Source organism: Rana temporaria, chromosome 2, assembly GCF_905171775.1.
Source record: "Rana temporaria chromosome 2, aRanTem1.1, whole genome shotgun sequence".
NCBI classification, from domain to species: Eukaryota; Metazoa; Chordata; class Amphibia; order Anura; family Ranidae; genus Rana; species Rana temporaria.
Genome location: NC_053490.1, coordinates 128955388 through 128982104, shown reverse-complemented (window position 1 = coordinate 128982104; position 26717 = coordinate 128955388). Strand labels below are relative to the sequence as shown.

Here is a 26717-nt window from a genome sequence, read left to right as displayed (position 1 = left end):
AGAGGCAGGGCAGTAAAGTCCCGATCTCAATCTCATCCAATCAGGGAATGCTTTGCATTCATTTCAAATTGTAAGCTCCAACAAGCAGGGCTCTCCGATTTCTCCTGTATTGCATGTGTAGCGCCTGGTTACTTCCTAGAACCGGTGCCAATTTAAATTTAGATGGGGTCAGAGAGTTAGTTATCTCTGACCAGGCTGATTTGTTCAAATTTGGGTCTCTGTTTCAGCTTGGCTGTGCTGTGGGCTCATTCTGTCGCTTCTGGGGTGCTCTCACCCCAGGACGACAGGTGGCAGCAGTGGAGTCGAGGTTTGGGTGCTTTTTCCCAGCAGCCAATCAGGGGGAGTTTTCCTCGTTGTGCATGCTGAGGAAGGGTATTTATGAGACAGTCGCCATTGGTCTGTGTCTTCTTCCAGTGTGGCACTCACCTTTAGGGTGACCACACCACGGCCCCCCGGCAAAATGGCCTTGCAGGCCGGGGTGCACGTGCCATGCTGTGTTCCTGGTTCTGGGACCACGTTGGTCCGGAACATTTGAACTGTGGCTGGGCCCCAGTGATCGAGAAGATCTTGAGAAGATCCCAAGCATTGTTCCTTTGAGAGGAAGCTGTTCGGTGGAGAGTCCGGCTTGAGGAGAGCCAAGAGAGGCTGGCAATCCAATAGGGTCTTGACCATCCACCGGGGATCAAGGTAACCGGGTACTGAGAGGCTGGACGTTGGTCACCTATCAGTCGGTAACCTAACTACAAACTACCTGAAGGAGATCCAGGTGTGAATTCCATTGAGGAGGATTATCTCCGCTATCTCAATTCTAAGGAGGGTCTGTGGCAGAGACTTTTTCCCTTAAGTTCCGAGTGATACTCTGGCTACCAGGTCAGTGAGAGAGGCCTGTCCTTGTACACTATACCCACTCAGGCTGGAGTGGTGAAAGAAACGTTACACGTGGAAGCAGGACTGTTATCCTATTACTACACCTGAATCTGCTGTTTCTCTTGCTAAATCTCTACTCTTCACCACAAGTTTTATTGTTTTTATCCGGCTGGGTATCAAAGAGCACAGAAAAAGACACCTGTCGTGGACATTCCGTTACCACTACTTTCACCATACACACTTAGACGGCGGAGGAGCCACCCAAAACAAACCAGCAGCTCCTTCGGGGGTAGTGCTACACATTATGTACTGTACTGTCTGCCCTTGCAATGTAAAGCACTGCACAATGTGTTGGTGCTATATAAATCCTGTATAATATTGAGAAAGATGCAAAGTTTGCAGTGAATGGCACAGGACCCAGAGGACAGCGGAGATCACTGTGGTAGTGGCAGCTACTACAGTGACTCTGTTTCCACAGGGATTTCACAATTGTGGCATATGCATACTAATGATACTTTGCAATAAAATCTACATCTGGATTTCAGCTTTAAAATAATATTATTTCAAAATAATTGTTTTTTATTATTATGAATTCGTTCCATTCGTTATTTCGGATAGTTTGGAACTTCGGATAAATTCTTATTCATTACATTCAGCCAAATTTGAAAGGAAATTCCAATACCTATAATTTAACAGTTAGTAATAGTTAAGTAATTTTTGGGGATTAAAATGCCAAATTTACAAATATTCGGAAAAATTTGTTAAACAGGTTTTCGTTAATTTGTATATTACTGTAATGAATTTATCGAAATTTATTAAACGGATTTGTAACGAAACAAGTTGCACATGTCTACCTCCTAACACTCCCCTCCCACCAGACTGACAATGCTGCTGTCCAAAAGGTTTCTCTATTGTTTCTTGTAGACACCCTAAAGCCCCGTACACACAGGCAGAATGCCAAGCGACAACGTCCAGTTCAATAAAAACCAGCCGACATTTGGTTGTGTGTTTGGCAGCTTGTGTCAGACATGCACAATGGAAAACTAGCAGCCGACCAGCACTCATAGGTGATGGCTGACAGCGCCGATTGGAGTGTTCTGGTGGTAGGGAACCACCCCCCTGTCAGAACACAATAGCTTAGTGGGGGAGATCGCTGTACTAACGCTGGATCATTAGTACATTGGCGCCAACTGTAACTGACAGTTTTTTCATTCAACCAGGAAAAAAAATACCACAGTGTGTACCATGCTTTAGGCAGGACGTGCGTTACTCGCCAGGTGAAAACAGAGAAAAGCCTGAGGGAAAATAACTAATGCAACCACCAAATCTAATGCCTGGTAAACTGCAATATGTTTTTTATTTTTAGTTTTGGGTTTAATACCGCTTTAATCCCAAGAATACAGTGTAAAACCAGAAATTCTACAATTACAGCAATCCTCACACCAAGGGCTGAAAAGCATCCCACACACTTACCATCCATCATAGTAGTTGATATAGAACCCAAAAAATGACACCAGCTCCACAGCAATCCATGTAACTTCGGGGCCCGAGAATCACCAGAACAATATATAAAGCAGCCCACAAAGCCCAGTTCTGAGGATCGTCAAGGGTATTTCTGTGTTATTCCACCACAGCCGATTCGCCCAGTTATGAATGTGCTTCTGATGTGTTCATAGACGACTATATATGTGCACCAATAATCTCCCACCAAATGACTTGCCATAATAGGCATTGGGTATTTCACAATCCTCATAACCCACCATGTATGAATATAATAATAAAAGTACAAGCTTTATTGGCTAACCCAATGAACAGTTAATTCTGTATGACATTAAGATATACTTTGCACAGGTTTGGGAGCAGACCGACACAACAAATAATCAGAGATGGCAGTGGGGAAGTAAGATACAGGGAGGAAATACAGTTTGGAGTCCAAGCCAGGAGAGTATCTGGTCCAGGGGTGAACAGCAGTCAGGGCATGCTCCATACAGTCTGAGACTTCATACGTCCTTGGACTGGTTGCTTGTGTTAGTCCTTCTAAAGCCAGGATACCTGTGAGTGTATGAGACATCCAACAGTGATGATGGCAGCAGTTTATATGCATCAATTACACACAGTTATGCACAGTCGGGTAAGTGTTATTTGCCATAATGTTCAGCCATGCAACCCATTTCCAGATCTCATTGGTTCTTGATAATAAAAACAATGGTCATATGACAACAATCACAGGTAATAATTGTAGTTTGAACCCATGACATGTTAAGGACCGACTTTCCATTATAAACCACCACTTTTTATGACTGCTACCCTTTCCCACATTACCAAAATTAACGACCGACACCGGTGTGGAGTAAAGTTGGCCTATTTAATTTAACAAAACTAAAATTAACATAAATAACCATTTTCAATAACTATCTTTTACACAACTTTAAACCTCCTGGTGGTCTGAAAGACCACAACTCCAATTGGCCACTGGGACAATAACTGTTTTAACTTCGGCCCCAGACACAGAGGCCTACACGTTAACTCCTTCCTGGTCAACCCGCGTTGACCGAAAGGTACCCGTATCCCCCATATCACCTATGGGTACAACCGTTTGTCTTAAAACTTCCTTCCTTTTTCCTCTCCAGAAACCCCAAACACTGCCACCGCACGCAAGGGAAAAACCTTACCCTTGCACGCACCTCCACACCCTAAGGGCCCTCTGTACCCCCTCCTGCAAGCCCAAGGTCCACAAATCAATGCCTACCGCATTGAGGTGGACTCCTCAGATACCGCCAAGTATCCACTCCTAGCTCCCTGTGCCTCACCACCAAACCCCCATTCCTGACCACACACCGCCCTACCTCCTTGTTCACTTTTTCTACAGACCAAGCCCACCGCCAGTTTGTCCTCCCCACCATCTCCGACCAAATGATCACCATCCCAGGAAACAAAGCGCGCAATCTTAAAAAAAAAAAAAAAAAAAAAAAATCACACTTGACATCCCTGATCAGTTGGTGCATGGACCTAGCCCCCATGTCATTACCCCCAACATGTAGCACCAATATGTTCCGGTGCCTTGTCCAGGCGGGTAAACTTCAAAACCTCCGGCATCACCCTGCTCCACACCATGCCCGGAAACCCAATCCACCGAACCTTCGCTTCCTGTATGGGAATCCCATCTGTTGGGAGCCATTAGGCCGTACCTCGGCCCGCCTGGCCCCCCAGGACACATAAGAGTGTCCAAAAATCCACACTAGACAGGGCTCACCATCTGAAAAACAAGAACACAAACAACACACATAACAATTGTTCACAGATACCCAAAGACCTACCTCCCTACTCACCGAATTCCCCGTCCTACACCCTTACTCATGCAACAAATGAGGGCGAACGTATAGTCTAACTCTGTCTGAATCCCAACGCCCAATCCGCTTCACTGCGACCGCATCCAATCCCACCCTAGCTGCCTTACGTGGCAGCCCCTATACGAAACGAATGTGTAGCATACTCCTTGGGGTTATACCCTGCCGCTAACACACACTTCCCGAATACCGCTAAAAACTGAAAGCAGGATAGTGCAGATCCATCCCGGTGCAATAAAAAGGAACCCCCAAGTCCAGGGCGCATGGAACAAAAATAATCCACCGCCTGTACAGGACAAATGGTTGAGTCAGGAACGCGAAACAATAGGCGCATGCCCTTACCCCTTTGATCCGTTTTTGACCTGCGCACCCTGACCTCGTCCCCACACAACTCCACATCGCGTTCCAACAGGCCCCCATGGGCCTTCCTGGACGAACTAACCAACTCCAATTCTCAAAGCCCTGAAAAAGGCAACGCTGCCCGGAAAAGTGCACACTCGTAAGCCGAGCCGCACACCGACTGTAGGTGTTGAAATAAACTCTGTAACATCAAAAACCCCTTAACTGCCTGCCTCACCCAAAAGTCCTTGGTAAAATCCCTGCTGCCATGCCATTTGAAAAGAAAGGCCAAGCCAGCCAAGAGCCGATCGATCACTGACGCCGAGACCTCCTCCATTTTTAGAGTGAGAAAGTATAGCAACGCCAGGCCAGCCTCCTGCCCTGCCGGTGGAATCCCCAACCCATCAACGAAACACTGCCAATCCCGCCATACCTTAGAGTAGGCATTCCATGTAGCCCCACTCACCGACCGCTGAATGCACTTCGCCGTGCGTTCAAAGCAATGTCCCACATCCAGTCGGGACAGGGGACTCCATGCTGCTCCACTGCTGGTGCCAACTCCCAGAATTTGTCCCACTGGAAACGAGACAAAGCTTCAGCTAAAGTGTTCTCCACCCCCGGCAGGTGCACAGCATACACAAACACATTCAAGGCCAGGCACCGTAAAACCAAATGCCGAAGCAGCCGAATCACGGTTCACCACTTGGACGACACCCAAATTGTCACAGTTGAAGCGAACTTTTAAATTCCGAAAAGAATCACCCCACAGCTCCAAAGCCACCACAATTGGGAAGAGCTCAAGGAGTACTAGGTTCTTCAAGAAACCTGCCTCCTCCCACGCTCCACTTCCCCTGACAAAAAGCCCCATAGCCAGTAGAGCCGGCGGCGTCTGTAAACAATTCCAAATCAAAATTTCTAACAGGCCCGGACATCCACAATGCCCGTCCGTTAAAGGACTCCAAGAACTCGTGCCACATCTCCAAATCCTCCCTGCGTTTCCCCGCCAAGAGTCACGAAATGAGTCGGCGCTCTCACCCCAGCCGTCGCTGCAGACAGTCTGCGGCAAAAGACCCTGCCCATGGGAATTATCCTGCATGCGAAGTTCAACTTCCCCAGCAGTGACTGCAACTTGCGCAGCTGAATCTTACGCAGCCCAATAGTCCCCCGCAACTCCTCCTTCAGCGCCTCCAACTTGTCAAAGGGTAACCTACACTTTATCCAAACTGAGTCCAGCACGATGTCCAAAAAGACAATGGACGACGTGGGACCCTCCGTTTTTTCGGAGGCCAGAGGGACCCCAAAACAATCCACCACATACTGCAATGTCCCGAAGAGAACCGAGCAAACGTTTGACTTCGGGGGGCCCACACACAAGAAGTCACCCAGGTAATGGATAACTGAGCTGAGCCCCGACGAATCCCGCACCACCCACTCTAAAAAGGAGCTGAAGATTTCGAATAAGGCACAAGAGATGGAACAACCCATGGGCAAACAGCGATCCACATAGTATGCTCCATCCCAAGCACAGCTCCAAGCACAGCCCAGAAAACGAAAACTGTCCGGGTGAACCGAGAGCAGCCGAAAAGCCGATTCCACATCCGCCTTTGCCATGAGTGCACCTTGTCCGCATTTCCGTACCCACAACACCGCCGCGTCGAAAGAAGTGTACGAAACCGAACACTCCTCCGGAGCAATGGCTTCATTCACCGAACCACCTTTCGGAAAGGAAAGGTGATGGATCAAGCGAAACTTGAGCGGCTCCTTCTTCGGGACTACCCCCAAAGGAGAAACCACCAAGTCATTCAGCGGAACCACCGAAAAAGGCCCGGCCATCTGCCCCAATTGCACCTCCTTAGCGAGCTTTTCAGAAACCACCGAGGGATGCAAGAAGGCGGACCTCAAGTTCTTCGCTTTAGGGGGGACCACCGAAAGGGAGCACGGAATTCTGAAACCGTCAGTAAAACCGTCCAACAACCTGGCGCCGCACTCTGAACAAGTGTGCTTGAAGCGGCAGTTAGCGCCATATTTGCACGTACTGTCGTTGAACTGCCAGCAATAGCCCCATCGTTTTTCGGTCGGCTGTCCCGAGGCACCTCCGACCCCCCCCCCCTGAAAAAAAACTGACCCGGGACCCTCGCCGCTGTCATAATCTTCATCCACAACGCGATGTCTTTGTGGTCCCAGCGCAGCGTAGTTCTCATGGCCATCCTCTGCCTGAACTGCTCATCGTAACGGAGCCCCCGTACGTCCTCTGAGCCTTGCAAATCGACTCCTGATAAATGAACAAGCCCGAACAATGCTCAGGGTGTTTCTCCCTGTCACACACGCCATAATCAAAAAGGCCTGCAGCCAATTGGTAAACGTGCGAGGAATCAATCGGTAACGCCGCTTTTCTTCATCCTCCTTCTTACTCTCTTCCGGCTTCAATCTGTCCAGATTGAATTTCTCCAGGGGCAGCAATGTGAAGATCTCCACAAACTCCCCCTTCCAGATCTTCTCCCTCACCTCCGCCTTGAGATGCATTCCCAAGGGGGCCTCAAAGCAAAAATACATTTCGCTCTTTGCCGCATCCGCAAGCCTAACCGCATCCTTCTTCTCCCCCGCCTCTGCTACCCCCCTCGACCGTGGAACCACACGTCCCACCAACCTGCACCTCTCCGGCAGGTGCCACTGGTGCAGCAACTGCCGCGGGCACCACCGTTGCCGCAACCGCAGGCTCAACCCGTGGCCCCCAGGCCGCCGCCGGGGACCTCACCCCCCCCCGCTGTCGGGCCCAAAACGCTGCACTAAATCTAGCAGGCCCAACCATAAGTCCTGACTCTGATCCCCAGCCCCCCGACTCGTCAAGGCCCCGTCACCTGCCGAATGTGCCTCCACTGAGCTAGCACCCACCCTCTGCCGACCTTGACCTAACAAATCGTTTAATAGAGCACATATGGTAGTAGATGTGTTCGACTTACCGGGGACTGGGTCCCCGAGCCGCTGCACCGCCATTCATCGCTGACCGATGTCCCGAGTCCTCTTAGCTCTCCGACCCAGACAGCTCTCTTTCCGACCTGACCACACTCCTTGCTGGCGAGACATCCACTGGTTGCACTCCCGTCAGACGTGACCCGGATGCCGAGGGCCCCTGCTGCTCAGTCTTCCCCGACCCACCAGACCCGCTCGCGTCTTCCATCGACGGACTTCTGACCAGTCCCCGGGTTCTGGCCATGCTCACCCGACCACCGACATCCCCCACCGTCCTCCCTGCTGGCCTGCCTCCAGATGAGCTGGGACCCCTGGCCGCCACCGATGTCTGGCCTCCGGCCCGATGGCAAGGTCTTCCACGCCGGGCCGCAGGACTGCCCTGGCCTCCTCGACCGCGTCGTCCCGGCACATCCTACATGCAGGGATGCGCTCGCTTCCCCCGCCGAACTCCGTCCACGCCGTGGATTTCTCCCGTCCCCCGCAGCCGCAGGTGGAGGTGGAGAGCGCTGCGATGATGAGGCCTGAGGGCCCCTGTCGGGTCTCCGTTCATGCCGCCCAGCCCCCAGGGAGTTGTAAGGGCTGTACCGCTCCGGAGGCCAAGACCGCCGAGCGTGTGCCGCCGGGCCATGCTGCGACCTGTGCCCGCACCCAATCCAACCCCTGAGCGGACACAGCCGCTCGCAATTGCGCCACTAAATCCGCAACAGTCGCCATCACACTGAGCCGAGCAGAACCCGACGCTTCACCTTTCAGTTAAAATGGAGGAGTGACACTACGTCACTTCCTCCCTCCAGGCTAGTGTTAGCCAGCCCCTCCTTTCCCCCAGGCTGCTCCTCTCCCTTAAAGCGGCACCGCTCTTTTTCCCCCACAGCCACTACTACCTTAAAGTGGCTACTGCTAGAACCTTGCTTCCTGCGGTCCCTCCCTGTCATTCCGTCCCTCCTCCTATCTTTTCCCTCTCGGCTCTAGGACTCTAGATGTTCAAGAATTGTTCAAGCTGATTCTTTGACGTTAGCACTAAAGAGCCTACTAGTGCAGAAATGCTCTGTTTATGGTGAAATGGAGTTTTTTTTTCCCTCTGGTTTTATAGGTCAGCAACATAACTTAGTACCTCTACTACGAATGAGGAGGGGGGTATTAATGACAAATGTCTCTGTCTTTTTTATTATGAACTTGAGCTTTGTTACAGACTATTAAAAAAAATCATGCTTAAAGGGTCACTAAAGGAAAAACATTTTTTTGCTGAAATGACTGTTTACAGGGTATAGAGACATAAAAGTTACCAGATTCCTTTTAAAAATTATTCAAAATAGATTCAATTCTATCATATAATGTGCCTCTAGTTTCACTTTCGGTTTTAAACTGGTTTCATGTTTATGTGAAGTAAAGAGACCCACAGAACAAAAACAAACAAATCCAGGGCAGTGTTTTGTTTTTAAAATGAATCTGATTGGTTCTGAGGAGTTTTATACACACAGCTTAGACCACAGTGAAAAGCTGCCATGAGTTTTTTCATAAGGAGCCAGACAAGCAGGAAGTGTGAAGATCACAGCAGAATTACAGCTACTTCAAAGCAAAAACGAACAATGAGGACATGAAACCAGGACTGCAGTAAGGTAAAGGAAGCCATTTAGCAAAAAAAAAATTTCCTTTAGTGATCCTTTAAGGAAATGTATAGTGTATGTTATGGCATTTTACATATGGTACTAATATATTGCCTTTTTTCTTTGTATTTAATTCAGTTAGGGATTATAGAAGCATTCCAGGTATGGTATTTTTACATCACAATCAGTGTTTCTCAACCTTTTTGCTGTGGAGGAACCCCTGGCAAAAAGTCTGAAATCTCAGGGAACCCCTGAAATAGTTAGCATATCGACAGGTCACGGAACATCGGTGTGATACGCGAGCTGTAGATATAACAATTATTTAAAAAAATAGCATTAAATAATAGAATATTAAAATGTACCCATTTAATGTGAAACTTGTTTCTTTCTGCAGGGCAAGCAGAGCACACAAGGGGACAGCACATCGGAGGGGAGCAGAACATGGCAGAGCAGGGCACACAATTACGTGGGGGCAATCCTACATTGGAGCAGGGCATCAGCGATTTCCTTTTTAATGCAGAGAGCTTCCTCACATGGAATCTGCTGGCTGTGGTCGTCCTTACTCTTGTGTGCTATTCCCAGCCAGCCCCTCCTCTTTATCCATCCTATTGCAACTGGGAAAGTAAAGAAGTGTGTGGGCAGGGTCCGGATGGGAAGAGCAGAGACACTCTGTTTGCCAGCACCGATCTGCATGTAAACGTGAGTGTAGACAGCGGTGGGGATGCAAGCTACCTGTCAGCGGCACACTGGTTGAGACACACGGGTCACAATTGTTTAGCTAGGACTGTTGTAGCCATGTATATCCGCTTAAGGACCGCCTAACGACGATATACGTCGGCAGAGCGGCACGGCTGGGGAAAAGGACGTACAGGTACGTCCCCTTTAAGAGCCCAGTCATGGGTCACGCGCTCCGAGATCGGGTCACAGAGCTGAAGAACGGGGAGAGGCAAGTGTAAACAAACCTTTCCCCGTTCTTCCTAGTGAGTGTCACTGATCGTCTGTTCCCTGTCATAGGGAACGATGATCAGTGACGCGCGTCAGGGACAGATGGACAAATGAAGGGGACATTGCTCCAAATCAGGGACAGTTCAGAGATATGCCAGTGGGATCTGCACAAAAGTTGGAAATCACTTTAGTAGACACCACTGCTACAGTGATTCCCACTAGCTACCAAGTAGCAACCCTTCTGTATTCTGAACACAGGTCAGGTGCTTGGCCTGGTGCTTTGCATTTTCTCAATGAATTCAAAGCATTCTGTGATCGATTGAATAGAGTGGGGGTGATGCCATATTTTCCACCTTGTCCAGAGAATGCTTTGCATTGATAAAATGCAAAGTATTTTCTGAATAGTGCCAGGGCTGAGCAGCCAACCGCCTGCATTCAGAATGTAGCAGGACAGTTGCTCAGCACAGGACCCAGAAGCTAGTGGAGCTCACCGGAGTAGCAGTGTCTACTAGTTAGAAATTGGAATAAACCCAAATCCATTATAGATTTTCTATTACTGCACCAATGTTTTAATAGAGATGTTTGCCTGGCAAAATAGTCATCAGATAGCAGATTTGCTGCACTAATTGACAAGCTTGATACTGACCTCATACCATGCAGAACCTCTTATTCCAAAAATGTGAGAATGTTGAACGTCATATGCCTTAACACAATGCACGTAAACAGGTTGTTAAAAGAACCGCACTAGACCACCGTAGTTAAAAAGGGACCATGATTATACTTACTTTGCTTGTAGTAATCATCTCCATAGCTCTCCTTAATATGTGCAGGAAGGTTTTCCCAAAATTGGATTAGATTATTTTTATGAGTCTCCCAAGCAGTCATTGGAGTTTTAAAAGCTCCTGGCTCTATGATAGCAACTTTTACACCAAATGCACGCATTTCCCGCCTGTAGAAAAGCAGCAAAAAAAAAAAAAAAAAAAAAGAAGAGGATTTACTATAAATGACCAGTTATATACAGAAATTAATAATTAAAAAAAAAAATTACAATTATTTTAACACCCCAAAAAACAGAATATAGCATTCAGCATATTTCTATGAGATTTAAAGACTGCAAGACAAAAACTTGGCTGGAAAACAGTGGAGGTCATAGTCTGGGCTGCAGTATGTTATTCCAAAAGTAAGCTAATGGCTTATGGGGGGACTTGTTGCCAATGTCTTGAGAGGAACAATTTCCAGTAGGTCTTATTTCCACAAGTGTTTAGTGCACTACAACACCTATAGAAAAGATCTTCATGGTAACTCACCTTAAGCTGTCTGCAAAAGCTTCCACGCCATACTTTGAAGGGCAATATCCCCCACCAGTAAGAGCCAACCTCCCCATAGCACTAGATGTATATACAATGCGCCCCCGTGCCTTTCTGACAAGATGCAGCAAATTCACAGTGACATCGATTGTACCAAGCAGATTTACATTCAGGATCATGGAGAAGTCTTCTTTTGTTTGCCATTCATTGGGCGCAAAATTAACACCACAGCCAGCATTGTTAACTAATCCCCAAAGTCCTGTAAAGTAGGAAACAAAGTAATATCAGTATTGAAAAATAAAAACTGCTTCATTAACCTTAAGTCTTGGTTCACACTGGTGTAATGCGGGAACCAGCGCAATTCCTTTGCGGGTAATCGCATCACAGCCAACTCACCCATGCGAAACGATTTCAGTGCGGACCAAAAAAAAAAAAAAAGTCTGAAGGCAAGCATCATTTAACCTACTACTTCTGAGTCCAGGTCATCCTCGACTCCCATCCTGCCTGTGAGTGGACAGCAAAAGGAAAAGCAGAAGACTGCTGAGCTCATCCCTTTGTCACTCCGCTTTCTCCTCCTACCAAAATGCTTCTCAGCATATGAAATTAGCTCCTTGTGATGCTTTATCCTCTTATTCTCCAGTCTTACTGTACAAAGTCTTCAAGAGGGTCATAGCTGGTCACATGCGTTAAACTACATACAGTTATGCATCGGTAATTGCCGAGCTGCATTCATTTGTGTCTTAGATTTGGGCTTTAAAGTTGAACTTCATCCAGGGACCACCTGGATAGTTGCTCATCACTAATATCACTTCTTTTGTTTCTGCAAATCAGGCGCAGTGTGATCACAGTTAGCGCTTGCCACAGCAACACTATTGATTAGCGTGCCAGGATAACAGCAAAGCCAGCGGAAGTCTGATTGCCACTATTGCAGTTTGTAATTGTGGACCCCACACCTCTGATGAGGATGTTGGGGATGTAAGGGGCCAAAAATCTTGCAATTAAAGAAGAGAAAGGAAAATAAAGGCCTGAAAATATTTTTATGACACATATCCCCGGAAAAGAAAGAAAGCAGAAGTGTTGGGAAGTAATTGCTCAAAAGTTATTTAAAGAATAAGAATTTTTGTTATGTTATGGGAGGGGGTAAACTTTAAGATTAGAGGAACGTAAAAATATAGGTGAATGGCTGCTTTTGTCTCCACTTAAAAGACGTTGTAAAGTCAGTTTTTTTTTACCTTAATGCATTAAGATAAAGAGCCTTGTGTGTGTAGCAGCCCCCTATTACTTACCTGAAGTCCCTCTGTGTCCACAAGTGTCTCAGCCATTCAAGATTCTCCTTCCTGATTGGCTGAGACACAGCAGCGTCGCCATTGGCTCCCGCTGCTGTCAAAGTCAGCTAGTCAATCAGGGGAGAAAGGGGGTGGGTCCGAGTCTGGGCTCCGTGTCTGAATGGACAAAGGAAACCGTGACTCGGCTTGGGTGCCCCCATAGCAAGCTGCTTACTGTGGGGACACTGAACAGGAGAGAGGGGCCAGGATCACAAAAGAGGGATTCCTTTGCTGTGAAATGATGAGGAAAAGTGGATGATCGTTTGCCCGATTTTCTTATAGTGTGTACCCAACATTTACTCAATAGTATATGGTCATTCTTGTCAAAGAATACATTCCCATTTTCTTCTTCATCTATATAGTTTAAAGTTAAAGACAATTACATCCAATACATAACTTGTTCCGTTGCCTCCATTTCTCTCTGGACCACGATGTAGATGTAAAGTAGAACTTTAGGCAAAACTCCCCCCCCCCATTTTGGATAGAGCGAGGGAGAGTTATAGCCCCTGTTAGATTCTTCACCATCTGTGTCCCATTGCAGACATTTCCCCTTACTTCCAAGGCTTTTATTGTATTTTATGGCAAGGAGATCTGGTGATGAGCTGAAAGGTCCATTGTTGCTGGGGGGGGGGGGTCTTATGTTGCTGGGAGAGGTTTATTGTTGCTGGCTGTTGTAGGGTCTATTAATGCTGGCTACCGGGAGATCTGTTGTTGCTGCTTTTGGGGTGGCATTTTGTTGCGGGAGGTCTATTGTTGTGGGGCTGGTCTATTTTCGCTGGGGGGGGGGGCATATGAAATTCCATACAAATTAGTTAGCACAAGGACCCCTTTCACACTGGGGGGGTTCAGGTGCTTTAGCGCTAGAAATAGCCTCTGCCAAGCGCCTGAAAACCGCCATCCATTCATTTCAGTGTGACTTTTTACACTGGTGCGGTGGCGCTTGCGGGACGTTACGAAGTCCTGCAAGCAGCATCTTTGGGATGGGTTGGGAGCAATGTATTTAGAGATCCCAAAATGGCTGCTTTAGGCAGAAACCCAAGTGTGGAAAAAAAAAAAAAAAAAAAAAAAAAAAAATTACCTTCACTTCCAACGATGGTTGATACCCATTTGGCAGCTGAGCACACACTTTTGCTGTCAGTGATATCCAGAATTCTTGTTTGTAGAATACTGGAAGTTTCTTTCTTCAGTTTTTCAGCCCCTGTCTCTGTTAGGCAAACAGCCAGAACCTTCATTCCACGTTTGTCCAACTGCTTAGCCAGCAAGTTTCCAAATCCAGAATCACACCCAGTAATAAAAACATATTTATTTGTGAGATTCGTCAGTATCTGACTCTGCCTGTACCATCTGTACAGAAGAATCAAACCCAACACCGCCAGCAGAGGGAGCCACATGATGCAAGCTTGTTCTGTAATACAAATGTGATATTACTGTTGGAATAACTGTCAATTATAAAAAAAACAAAAAAAAAAACAGAATCAGCACTGTAACCAATACCGACAATAGATTTTACTGGACTGACATTTTTTATTTGTTTATTTAATGATATCATAATAGTTGTTAAAACCTCTTTCCTGGAGGTTTCCCCAATCTGCACTTGGTTTCAAATCATCAAGGAATATTTTTTTTTTATTAATATTGAATAATACTGTGTACATTTTTATAATTTTATATATAAAAAAAATAATAATTATAAAAATGTACACAGTATTATTCAATATTATTAATAAAAAAAAATAAATAAAAAAAATTCCTTGATGATTTGAAACCATATATTATTAAACACTTGTCTGGTCTTTTTAAAAGGAAGGAAACTAATTAAATTAATAAATAAAAACACACAGCTCATTAGAATATTTATTCCAAGCATTCCACATATTGGAATACATATGTAATATCCCCCTCCCCCATCCCATGTACAGTTCACTGATTCACTTAAATTACAGCGTTGTTTTACCCTAATGTATGCCCAGCATGCAGGTTTATTTGAAAAATTATAACAGTAGTTATATAAACCCTGGGATTAGTAGAGGAAAAAAAAAAATGAATTCCAACATTCATTTTCTGAATGTTTCTGTGTGGCTTGTGACTCTGGACTATTGAAGCCAGGCAATTAATAGTTTCAGAAACATGCAATGGCCTACATATTATTTGAGGATGCATGTCGTGATCAACACACCCAGGATCAGTTCCACGTAGCGCGTCGCTTTCTTACGTCCAGCGTAGCGTATCTCAGATACACTACTTACAGTGTATTTCCTGTATTCACAAAGAATTTGCGCCGCAAGTTACGGCGGCGTAGTGTAAATGTGTCGGCGTAAGGGCGCGCAATTGAAATCACTAAGTTATGGGCATGTTTTATGTTAATACGTCTTGAACCGACGTAAATGACGTTTTTTTTTTTAACGGCACATGCACCGTCCGTGGGGGTATCCCAGTGCGCATGCTCCAAATTAACCCGCAACAAGCCAATGCTTTCGACGTGAACGTAATTCTAAGCAAAGCCCTATTCGCGAACGACTTACGCAGACAACGTAAAATTTTCAAAATGCGACGCGGGAACGACGTCCATACTTAACATTGAGTACACCTCATATAGCAGGGGTAACTTTACAGCGTGTGACCACTCAACCAAATGGTTACCTACGAATACCAATAATGGATGTAGAGAGTGTGCGTCCAGGGTTGGCGTTTAGTCAGTAATGCCCTTTCACACCACATGCATTGGCATACCTCCGAACATTTTGAGATGGGAATGAGGGACACCTACTACCAAACTTATGCAGGCATAGAACACGCCCCCTGCCCCACCCCCTTAAAGGAGAATTAGACAAAAAATAATAATAAGTTAATTAAATCCACAAGGGCTTTTTTCACCACTACTATTCCATTATATTGACTTTAAAAATTTACAAATGTAGCAATTTAGAAATTGGATAAAAGGTTTAGCACTGGGAAACACTTTTTGAAAGATAAAAAGTGCATTTTATATACATCAGACCAAAATGAGGGACAAATGAGGACAGAGGGACATTGCTCCAAATCAGGGACAGTCCCTCAAAATCAGGGACAGTTGGGAGCTATGCATTGGACAGTGCAACATAGTCCTAGTGCATAGGCAAGGCCTATGTTGGTAAACCAGGCCTTTGGTGTGAGTGTGCCACAATGTCTATTAATGCAGTATATGTGCATTATCATGCACTTTTAATGGTGCCCCAACACATATTTACACCATAAACCACCCTCCCATGATCTTTAGTGTAGCACAATGTGTTTACATTGTGTGTTGACCAAAAGAAGTGCATGGAATAGTAGTTTCTGACTATGGAGTAAATTACAAATGTGGCATGTAACAGCAATAAATCTAGCATTATTGTATAATGATAAAAACATGTATGAGCAATTGCTGCTTGTGTTGCTTACTGCAAAGGGAGTGACTTGTTCCAATTTTTTAATGATCAGTTGCCAATCCTAGTGAGTAATTGCTATCAATTATAGTAACAAGAAACCCTGATAGGGCGTGCGCTATGGAGTTGTAGTTATTAAACATTTATTTAACTTTTTTTATCAGGTTAGTATTAGGTGGTTCTAGTTGTACAGACACATCATAGGGTGCCAGTGTAATAAACTGACTCTGCCAATGACAATAGGTTATGTTCACTGTATAGCAAATGGTATGTATAAAACAATTCACTACATAAATGATGCACAGTGAGGTTTTTTTTTTTTTTTTTAAGAAGTAAATTGCTCCTGGACCTTGTTTACCTAAAGCCCAACTTCAGGTTTGGTTAAAAGAAGAATTTCCAGGGATGGTATATGTTATTTTGGTCCAGCCTGGTCTGCTGCAACTATGTATCTACTGTACCATCCCTGTTTAATGCCCCTGGAAGCTAGAATTCACTGAAGTAGACATTGCTACTTCACTGATCTCAAACTTGCCTCCATGTCCCTTGCGAAGTGGACAGCTAAAAAAAAAAAAAAAAAAAAAAAAAAAAAAAAAAAAAAAAAAAAAAAAAATCGAAAAGAGGAGGTTGCCTGCTCAGCACGGGCACCATTAACCTCCCTGGCGGTATGATTCTGTCTGGAATTACGTACCAAAAGCGGTACAATTATTTTGCGTTTTATATTGTAGGCCTGTAATTCTTAGGAATAACCCACTTAAATCTGTCCAAACAAGAGTCTAATAGGCATCCCGGGTATGATAAAGTTTGAAACACAAAATCATAAAATTATAATATAATAAATAACTATAAATATTTATAACAAATGATAATGTAATAATAATAAAAATTATTCAATAATGTAATCAAATCAAAAATCACTGAAATTTGCTCAGTTGCAGAATTGTCGCTGTCATTACTTTTATTTTTTTTATGACGATTTCCCCACAAATCGCTATCGCTCAATTCTGAAAGTGATTATAATTTATTATCGCTGTTTGCTAGCTGCTCTAAAATCACTTTCGACATAAAGGGACACTTTTGGTTGCTATGGACAATCTCCAGTTTGCAGGCACAAAAAAAATGTTTTTATTATATAAAAGTACATGTAGGACACAGGGCAGACCACTAGGGACAAGGGGGGTGTGTATTTTTTACATACAGTATACTGTAATCATATAGATTACAATACTGTATGTAATGTGTTTGTTTACTTTTTTGAATTTGGCGCCGGTCTCCGCCCCCGTGCGCCGTAACGTCGCAGGGAACGGAGATCGGCGGCACGCAGGCACTGTGTGAATTGAATGGAGGACGCTGCTCGCTCACACAGCGGGGATGCATCGCTGGATCCAGGGACAAGGCGAGTACAGTAACCTGCCTGGAAAAGGTAAGCCAGCGCACGCTGCAGGCTCTGCACATCTACCCCGAGCGTGACTCGGGGGTTACCGATAATTGCATAGAAAATCCACCCCGAGTCACGCTCGGGAAATCCAACAAAGGCGGTTAAGAGAACACATTTCCTGATCTAATGCAAAGCGTGCTCTGATTGGATGAGAAAGTAGGGTGACCACATTTACAAACTGCCATTCAGGGACACCCCTCCATTCCCAAAAATCAGCTTGTGCTGTAACGAATCACAGCACAGTGATTGGACACAAGATTTATTATTTCTCCAATCACAAGCAGGGGGCGGGAATGTGCTCCTCCAGGCATTCTCGGGCAGGACAATCCGGGACACGTGGTCATCCTATGAGGAAGAGAGTGGCGTGCAATGTCCATTACACTGCCAGAGTACAGCACTGTATACTTTATGTAGCTGATGGGCTAGTAAAGGAAGAAAACACATTAGCGAAGGAAAAATTTATTTGACCAGCTTGGTCCAGCTTGAAATGAGATGCATTGTTGTCTATGGGACATTGCACACAGCTGAGTAAAGATCATTAATACAGTGTGGAGTACAGAGCAGTAAAACAAAAATGGAAACATTTGATTGCAGTAGTTTACTCGTGTGTTTACTCGTTTTGGCCCCTTGCACATGGGCATCATACGTATAAATGATAAGAAAAATTATTGTTGGGCAAACCCTATGGAAATTGCACAACTAAGTGCTAAAGAGATTAATCAGACAACATTATAAATGCATTACGCAAAATTGTGAATAATCCAAAAAAAACACTCATGTGAATAAATAAATATGAACCGTGAATAAATAATTAAAAAATAGTCCAACAAAAATGACTGACTAAGAAATAAATAAAAAAAAGACTAATGAATTATATATGTAGCGCTACCCCCAAAGGAGCCACTGGTTGATTTGGGATCTACTCTCTTTTGGCTTAGCTCACCCCTATTTAACTAGCTCGAACCCTCCCTTGACACATCAGAAGTCTGGTGAGTGAGATATTGTGACCTCTGCTGGGCTGGGGTCACAATAGCAGGTACACAATATGCAGTGATGTGTGACAATAGAATTACCTGCTGTTATGGACGGTCCTTCCAGACAAGAAAATACACTCCACACAGTGAATATATTTAAATAAAAAGACTGAGTTTACTCTATATGAACTCAAAGAGAAACAAGCATAAGTTTAAATCATTAAATGGATAACTGCAACAACACAATATGATTTCGCAAGGGCCCTTGCGGAAATCAGCAAGTGACATTAATAAGGAAAAACAGGTCTACACTAAAGAATGGTACCATTGCTTAAACTTAAGATAGGCAGTCTATGCTCGCAAGCGCCCTCTAGCGGGCAGTCCTGCAAACAGCTAAAGTCACGTTGCGGCCGGTTGGTGCACGTTAAAGTTATAATCCACAAGTGGTAAATTTATTGAAGATTGATTAAACAAAGTATCCTGAACAGCAACGTTGGTGAGCTGATCGCTAGCCAGCGTTTTTTACTGCAGTATAATAACTATGAACAGTGAAAAGGGGCCTCTAAACCTCAGCTGAAGGCCCAACACGAGTCTCCGGCCTGTGGAGTGGCACTAGGTTAACTATCTAAAGGGAGAGTTTCAAGCTGAGCATGTGCTCTCATCCGACAGGCCGATCCACCTGATTTCTTCTCAGAAGGTGTGTTGATAAATCACTGCTCCACAGCACAAAGATCCTGGACGAGGGTTCTCCACTGTTTCAGTTGTCAGCTGGGTTGCCTCTCCAATCTCCGAGAACACGGGCTGGATGCTGGAGTCTTGCTTCCTTCCGGATGGCTGGTCTCTCTGCAAATTTAGGCCCAGGCTTCTGGCCTAGCAGCATGGCTGTTCTCCTCAGCAGCTCTGCCCAGGAGAAGATGCAGATCCCAAGAGAGAGAGCAGCCACTCCCTTTCCTTAAATAACCTCCCCCACAAGTCTGTGCGGAGGTGTCTCATGTTCAAATGATGCAGGGCATTGTGGGAAGTGCAGTCTGTTTCTCCTAAGAGTCAATGGAGTCCATATCTCCTGCTACTTGCAATCCCACAATGCATAACTTTCTTAAAGTTATCTTACATATTTACAAGCGTGAATAAAGTTCCAGCGAGGATGGCCTGTCATTAGACTCTGACAGGATGGGCCCGCTACATATATTAAGGTAAGAAATTCATGAGTGAGAAAACAGTCAATCAAATGAATATTCTGTGAATCGAAATACATAAAACTAAAAAATGTATAAAGTCCTTGCACCCGTGCAAAAAAGATCTTTCTCAGTGAAATTGGTCCATAAATAAACTCCTCAGGAATTTAGAAAAAGGTTGTTGTGAAGTCCCACCACCAAATCTGAATAAATTGCCTCCTTACCAGAGCTTCGTAACCCCCAGATGACAGAGGATCTGGAGAAGCTTGAATTGAAAAGCACAGTTTGCTCCAAAGACACCTAAAATGGACAGCAATCTCAGTCAGCACACTCCGTGGACACTCAATGGGTCTCATGCCACGTACACACGATCATTTTTCGGCATGAAAAAAACGTTGTTTTTCAAAAACGTAATTTAAAATGATCGTGTGTGGGCTTCACATCATTTTTCAGGTTCTGAAAAAAAAAAAAAAAAAAAAAAAAAAAAAAAATGCGAACATGCATTTTTTAACTTCGTTTTAAACAATGTCGTTTTTCGGGTTGTAAAAAATTATCGTGTGTGGGCTAAAACGACGTAAAAAACCCGCGCATGCTCAGAAGCAAGTTATGAGACGGGAGCGCTCGTTCTGGTAAAACTACCGTTTATAATAGAGTAAGCAAATTCATCACGCTGTAACAGACAAAAAAGCGCGAATCGTCTTTTACTAACACAGAATCAGCACAAAGGCAAATGGAACTTCCCCTTTATAGTGCCGTTGTACGTCACCGCGCTTTGCTAGATCATTTTTTTTAAAACGATGGTGTGTGGGCAATGTCGTTTTAATGATGAAGTTGGGAAAACTTTGTTTTTTCGTCATGCTGAAAAACAACGTTTTTTTCCATGCTGAAAAATGATCGTGTGTACGCGGCATAAGACTCGTTTGTGTATGCCATGCAAAAGACATAAGTAGGTAGATTCAGAGAGAAGTGCCTAAACTTGCGGCGGCGTAGCTTAGTGTGTTTAGGCTACGCCACCGTAAGTTAGCTAGGCAAGTACATGATTCTCAATGTACTTGCCTGCTATGTTACGGTGGCGTAGCCTAAAGCGGGCGGGCGTCGAATTCAAATGTGTGGAAGGGGGGCGTGTTTAATGCTAATAAGGCTTGACCTTGCGTTTGACGTTTTTTTTGCTTACTGCGCATGCGCCGGGCGCCTACATTTCCCAGTGTGCATTGCGGCTAAGTACGCCGTACGGGCCTATTGATTTCGACGTGGACGTAAACGACATAAATCGCTATTCGCGGACGACTTACGCAAACGACGTAAAAACTTTGAATTTCGACATGGGAACGGCGGCCATACTTGACATTACTATTCCATGTAGGGCTAAGCTCTAACTTTAGGCGGGCGTACGTTCGTGAATCGGCGTATCTTCTCATTTACATATTCCAACCGCAATGGAAGCGCCACCTAGTGGCCATCCAAAATATTGCAATCTAAGATAGGGCGGCGCAAGCCGTCGTATCGTAGATATGTTTTAGCGTATCTCTGTTTGAGCATACGCCTAAACATAAGTCGGCGTAGATTCTGAGTTAGGTCGGCTTATCAGTAGATAAGCCGGCCTAACTCTTTCTGAATCTACCTAAATGCCTCCATAGTGTAAAAAAGTTTTAAATGTTTATTTAAATCAAAAGTAATACACTTATGCCGTGTACACACAATCGGATTTCTGATGGAGTAAAAGCCGGTGGATTTTTTTCGCCGGATATCCGATGAAGCTGACTTTCATCAGTCTTGCATACACACTATCAGACTAAATTCCGACTGTGCCAAAACGTGACGTACAACACTACAAGGAGCCGGAAAATTTTTTTATTAATGCTGCTGAAGGTTTGCTGCTTTCCACTATTTTTTTTTAACCTATTTCATCTACAGTATATTTTGTGGCCCGATTAGTTTGCCCACTTGATAATCACTATCTTAGCGCAGTGTTGTTTCCCCCCATTTTTCTATAAGTATAAATGAGAATATTACAAAACTGGCAATGAAGAAGAATTTTACTATATTCAACATTACTCAGGCCATAACACAGTTTTTGGCCCCTAGCACACGGGCATCATAAGTTGCTGAGTAAATATCAGTAAATTATGACACCAGTGTGCAAGGGGTCTTAAAGTACTACTGAAAGCCCAACTGCAGAAAATAAAAAGTCCTCCCTTGCAGTGGGGATATTCTCATACCACAAACGTTTTATGCTTGTTTAGTCTAGGACAGGGGTCTCCAAACCTAAGCCAGTTAACTTTCCTTCAGACTTTAGGTGGGCCAAACTGTGCCCAGTGGGAGTAAACAATGCTGATCTTTGATATTAGAGGGAAAAAATACTGCCTCATTTGTGTTGTCCGTGGAAGGAATTATGGCACACAGCTGGTATCAGTGGAAGGAATAGTGCCCCATTGTTGGTGTCAGTGGAAGGAATAGTGCCTCAAGGGGCAGATAAAGGCAAGCAAAGGGCCACAGTTTGGAGAACACAGGTCTAGGGGAGGGTAAAACACTTTTACTTACCTGACAAACGGTGCTACCCTACCCAGGGCCACCATCAGGGGGGTACAGGCAGTACCCCTGTAATGGGCCAGGATGGCAACCCCCTTTAAAAAAAAAAAAAAAAAAAAGATAAAAATGTAGTTTGGGTACAGTGTAGCATGACCGCGCAAGTGTCATTCAAAGTGTGGCAGCACGGAAAGCTGAAAATTGCCCTGGGCAGGAAGGGGCAAAAGTGCCCGGTATTGAAGTGGTTCATCTTAATACTGTGATGCGTAGAAATTAAATTAAAGTGCTGTAGTGCATATATGTGATATCCCAAAAGTATATCACATCATAAATGGTTAAGCCTTAATGCAGGGATTCAAACGTGTTGGTGTGTGCACCCCTTTAGGTAATAAACGCTGACCTCAGAGCGTGTGACCTCACATTCCAGTTTGGTCAGAAACGCCTGTGAACCACCTCAGGGTTCTGTGAATACTGTGAAATCCTGGGTTGCCCAATAGCGTGGTCTCCATATACAAGCAAGATGACAGAAAAGGCTGGATAGTGTGATATCGTTTTAACATAAAACTGTTTATTAAACACAAACCCCAGTCAGGACAAGGTGAGTCAGTGCACCGTTCTAAAAACAGCAAATAACGCCGGGATCGTGCGAGATGATGTGCGTCTCCTCCTTGAGCAGACCAGCTGCCTTCCGTACCGTTCTGTCCCCTCCCTAGACAGTGGGACTCAACCCCGCCCTCAACCCTGCCCCTTGCTTCCCGTGTCACTGGATTTGATTGACAGCAGCAGGAGCAAATGGCTCCCTCTGCCATCAATCTGTCCATTGAGGAAGGAGACACCGTCTGGAGCTGCTGTGCTCGCGCACATCGCTGGATTGGATTGGGCTCAGGTAAGAAAAAGGGGGGAGTCTGGGGAGCAACTGCAGCACAGAAGGTTTTTCACCTTAATGCATTATAGTGAAAGACCTTAAAGTGGTTGTAAAGGTTAATTTTTTTTAAATTAACGAACATGTCATACTTACCTCAACTGTGCAGTTCGTTTTGCACAGAGTAGCCCCGATCCTGCTGTTCCACAGCGGCTCTCACAGCTCCTCCCTACAATAACTAACCCCCTCTGGGAAGCACTCTCCAGAGGGAATTACCTTGCGTGTGCGCTCCCGTGTCATACAGTCGGCGTCCATAGCTTCAGAGAATATGACTCGGGCCCGCCCCCGGCGGCCACGTCATTGGATTTGATTGGCGGGAGCCAATGGCTGCGCTGCTATCAATCTATCCAATCAACGCCGAGACTCTGTGGAGAACAGGACGCTGTGGACGCGAAGAGCAGGTGAACTGGCTCAGGAAAGTAAAACGGGGGGGGGGGGCGCCTGAAGGGCAGTGATTGCCAGGTGTTTTTTCACCTTAATGCATAAGATGCATTAAGGTGAAAAAGCACGAACCTTTACAACCCCCTTTTTTTATTATTATTATTGACTTCATAGCGACCTTTTTTTCATTCCTCAGTGAGTATTTCAATAAAATACAAGCAGAGTTCCAAGTGCACATTGCTGCCAGCTCCAGGTTGTATAGCACTACTTCCCTGAACTTCCAGGATAGAGAGTGCATGCACTGTTCAGCCGAACACAGGGAGGAGGGAGAAGCAGGGCAGTGGCTTGCTTCGGGGCTGTGTGTTTAAGTGGACACACACAGAACTTAGCTCTAGTCCTGGCTGGAAGCATACACACAGGGGTGTCTATAGAGCTCTGCGAGGTAAGAAGCCACCACAAACCCCAAAAGTGCTAAAGGGACCTAATGATTGTTCAGGAAAAGGACAAAAAAAATAAAAATTATGTATCTGTCACAGCAATAGAATTATCTATTACATTAGTGACTTATAGTAAAACAAAGGCTTTAACATCACCTTACCTAAACCATGCACCTGTGCTCAAAATACCCATCTGTGCTAAAGAAACGACTCTTTTCTAACCTCTCCTCCTGATAAGGTGAGCTCTTGTTGCTCCGCAGCTTGTCATTAGGAATATGGCCCCTGGCAACCAACACGCAATGGGGGGGGGGGGATTGCCTCATTTTATAATGAGAACATCTATTGTTTTACTGTGCGGCATTTCTGCAAATTGCTACCAACTATCATAAAACAAAATGCTTTTGTCACGTAATTGATGTGATTTCAGAAGAGCTACCAAATTTTATTAGAACATTTCTTTCTCAATAATTAAACACATAAAAATTATATATGTAAATACACAGTATATAATTAATAGAAAGTGAAAATCTTACCTGTTCACCTGTAGAGATGTATACAGTAAAATTCCTAAGTCTCACTGGCAACGTGGCACCTCCAGCAGGAGACTTGGTGTTCTGTTCCTTCACAAGGAGGCATTCTGTCCTTTATATAAGGCCACTAATTACTCAGCAGGAAAGGGGTGGGGAAGTAGGAAAGCATCAGTGATCTGGAATTTACTTTACACATGCATACCAACATAGGGTTACACCAGTGTTTCTCAACTCCAGTCTTTAAGGCACCTCAACAGGTCATGTTTTCAGGCTTTCCATCATTTTGCACAGGTGATTTGATCAGTTTCTCTGCCTTAGTAATTACCACAGCCATTTCATCTGAGGGAAATCCTGAATACATAACCTGTTGGGGCGCCTTGAGGACTGGACTTGAGAAACACTGGGTTACACTGCTACAAAAAAAATAAAAATGTGTTGAAAGTTATATTTTATGGAAAGACATGTAAACTTATTATAAGTATAGTTTATATTACTAGAAGTTAAGTATAACTAAAGGCAAACTTTAGTTTTGAATAGAGTGCGGATTGATTTAGATTGCTTGTCAGTTGCCCCCCCCCCCCTCCCCGTTAAAGGAGATTCACCCTCTCTATTTATCCTGTTTACCATTTTTATTAAAAGTAAAAGAAAATTTCAAGTTTGAAGTTGTCCCTAGAAAACGAATAGAAGAGAAATCTAACGGGGACACTAGTTCTGGTGACCTGGGGATCCCTAAAGATTCCCCTTAATTTGCACTTCCTGTTTGGCTATGGGACAAGGGAAATCCCCACAATAGGACACAGGTGGCGAAAAAAAAAAATCCAACAGGGGTTACCCTCCCTTGCTCCATTCAAAATAAAGAAAAAGTTTTGCCTATAGTTCTACTTATATTATATTATATTTATATTATATTATTATTTTGTGTCATTCACTTATGATCCTCGCTGATTTGCGTTAGGATACTCACAGGTTTTTCAGCCAGATCACACCCTGGTCATACAGGGTATACACAGACAGCGCCACTACCCCCATCCTCTTTGTTTATATCTATAGTTCTACTTTAACTAGTTGCCGACCAGCCGCTGTCGTTTTACGGCGGCAGGTCGGCTCCCCTGCGCGAGAGCCCGTAGCTATACGTCGGCTCTCGCGAAGGCCACTAGGGGCGCGTGCGCGAGCCGCGGGGCAGACGCAATCGCTCATTACAGAGCGAGGATCGGGAGCTGTGTGTGTAAACACACAGCTCCCGGTCCTGTCAGGGAGAGAAATGCTTATCTTCTGTTCATACAATGTATGAACAGCGATCAGTCATTTCCCCTAGTGAGGCCACCCCCCCTACAGTTAGAACACACCCAGGGAACATACTTAACCCCTTACCCGCCCCTAGTGTTAACCCCTTCACGGCTAGTGGCATTTTTATAGTAATCCAATGCATTTTTATAGCACTGATCGCTATAAAAATGCCAATGATCCCAAAAATGTGTCAAAAGTGTCCGAAGTGTCCGCCATAATGTCGCAGTACCAGAAAAATAAAATCGCTGATCGCCGCTATTACTAGTAAAAAAAAAATATTAATAAAAATGCCATAAAAATACCCCCTATTTTGTAAACGCTATAACTTTTGCGCAAACCAATCAATAAACGCTTATTGCGATTTTTTTTTTTACGAAAAATATGTAGAAGAATACGTATCCGCCTAAACTGAGGAAAAAAAAAGTTTTTTTATATATTTTTGGGGGATATTTATTATAGCAAAAAGTAATTTTTTTTTATTTTTTTTTTAAAATTGTTGCTCTAATTTTTGTTTATAGCGCAAAAACTAAAAACCGCAGAGGTGATCAAATATCACCAAAAGAAAGCTCTATTTAGGGGGGAAAAAAGGATGCCAATTTTGTTTGGGAGCCACGTCGCACGACCGCGCAATTGTCAGTTAAAGCAACGCAATGCCGAATCGCAAAAAGTGCTCTGGTCTTTGACCAGCAATATGGTCTGGGGGTTAAGTGGTTAAAGGGTAATGAATTGTTTAGTCAGAGGCACTGAATAGCACATGAGATACACATTGAAAATAAAAAACTTAGAGGTGAATAGTAAGCTTCATCTGAAGTCTATGGGCCAGATTCTCAAAGAATCGGCGTTGGCGTATTGTAAGCCATTTACACCATGCCACTGCAACTTACTGGAGCAAGTGCCGTATTCTCCAAGCACTTGCTTCGTAATTTGCGGCGCCGTAGTGTA

At 44.6% G+C, this 26717-nt stretch overlaps 1 protein-coding gene across 5 annotated transcripts; it reads right to left on the bottom strand.

Moving 5' to 3' along the window:
• Nucleotides 1-2200: 2200 nt before the first annotated feature.
• LOC120929488 (retinol dehydrogenase 7-like) lies at nucleotides 2201-24600 on the bottom strand. Of its 5 annotated transcripts, none has more exons than XM_040340964.1 (5): nucleotides 24492-24599; nucleotides 13783-14109; nucleotides 11380-11638; nucleotides 10858-11021; nucleotides 2201-2919 (listed from the first exon to the last, which is right to left on the bottom strand). In XM_040340964.1, the coding sequence occupies exons 2-5, from the start codon at nucleotides 14093-14095 to the stop codon at nucleotides 2699-2701; spliced, it is 957 nt and encodes a 318-aa protein (XP_040196898.1). In that variant the 5' UTR covers nucleotides 14096-14109; nucleotides 24492-24599; the 3' UTR covers nucleotides 2201-2698. The 5 variants fall into 5 exon arrangements, with proteins under 5 accessions (XP_040196898.1, XP_040196900.1, XP_040196901.1 ...); XM_040340966.1 differs by having other exon boundaries at nucleotides 2638-2919; nucleotides 24500-24585; XM_040340967.1 differs by lacking the exon at nucleotides 24492-24599 and adding an exon at nucleotides 22234-22256 and having other exon boundaries at nucleotides 2638-2919.
• Nucleotides 24601-26717: the final 2117 nt, after the last annotated feature.

Bases quoted from the DNA above. Each gene is read 5' to 3' on its own strand.
- LOC120929488 (XM_040340964.1), bottom strand. From the start codon at position 14,095: ATGTGGCTCCCTCTGCTGGCGGTGTTGGGTTTGATTCTTCTGTACAGA. The intron at 11,022-11,379 runs GTGAGTTACCAT...GCTTTTCTACAG, and splicing joins GCTTTTGCAGACAGCTTAAG to GCGGGAAATGCGTGCATTTG. The intron at 2,920-10,857 runs GTAAGTATAATC...ATACACTCACAG, and splicing joins AGATGATTACTACAAGCAAA to GTATCCTGGCTTTAGAAGGA.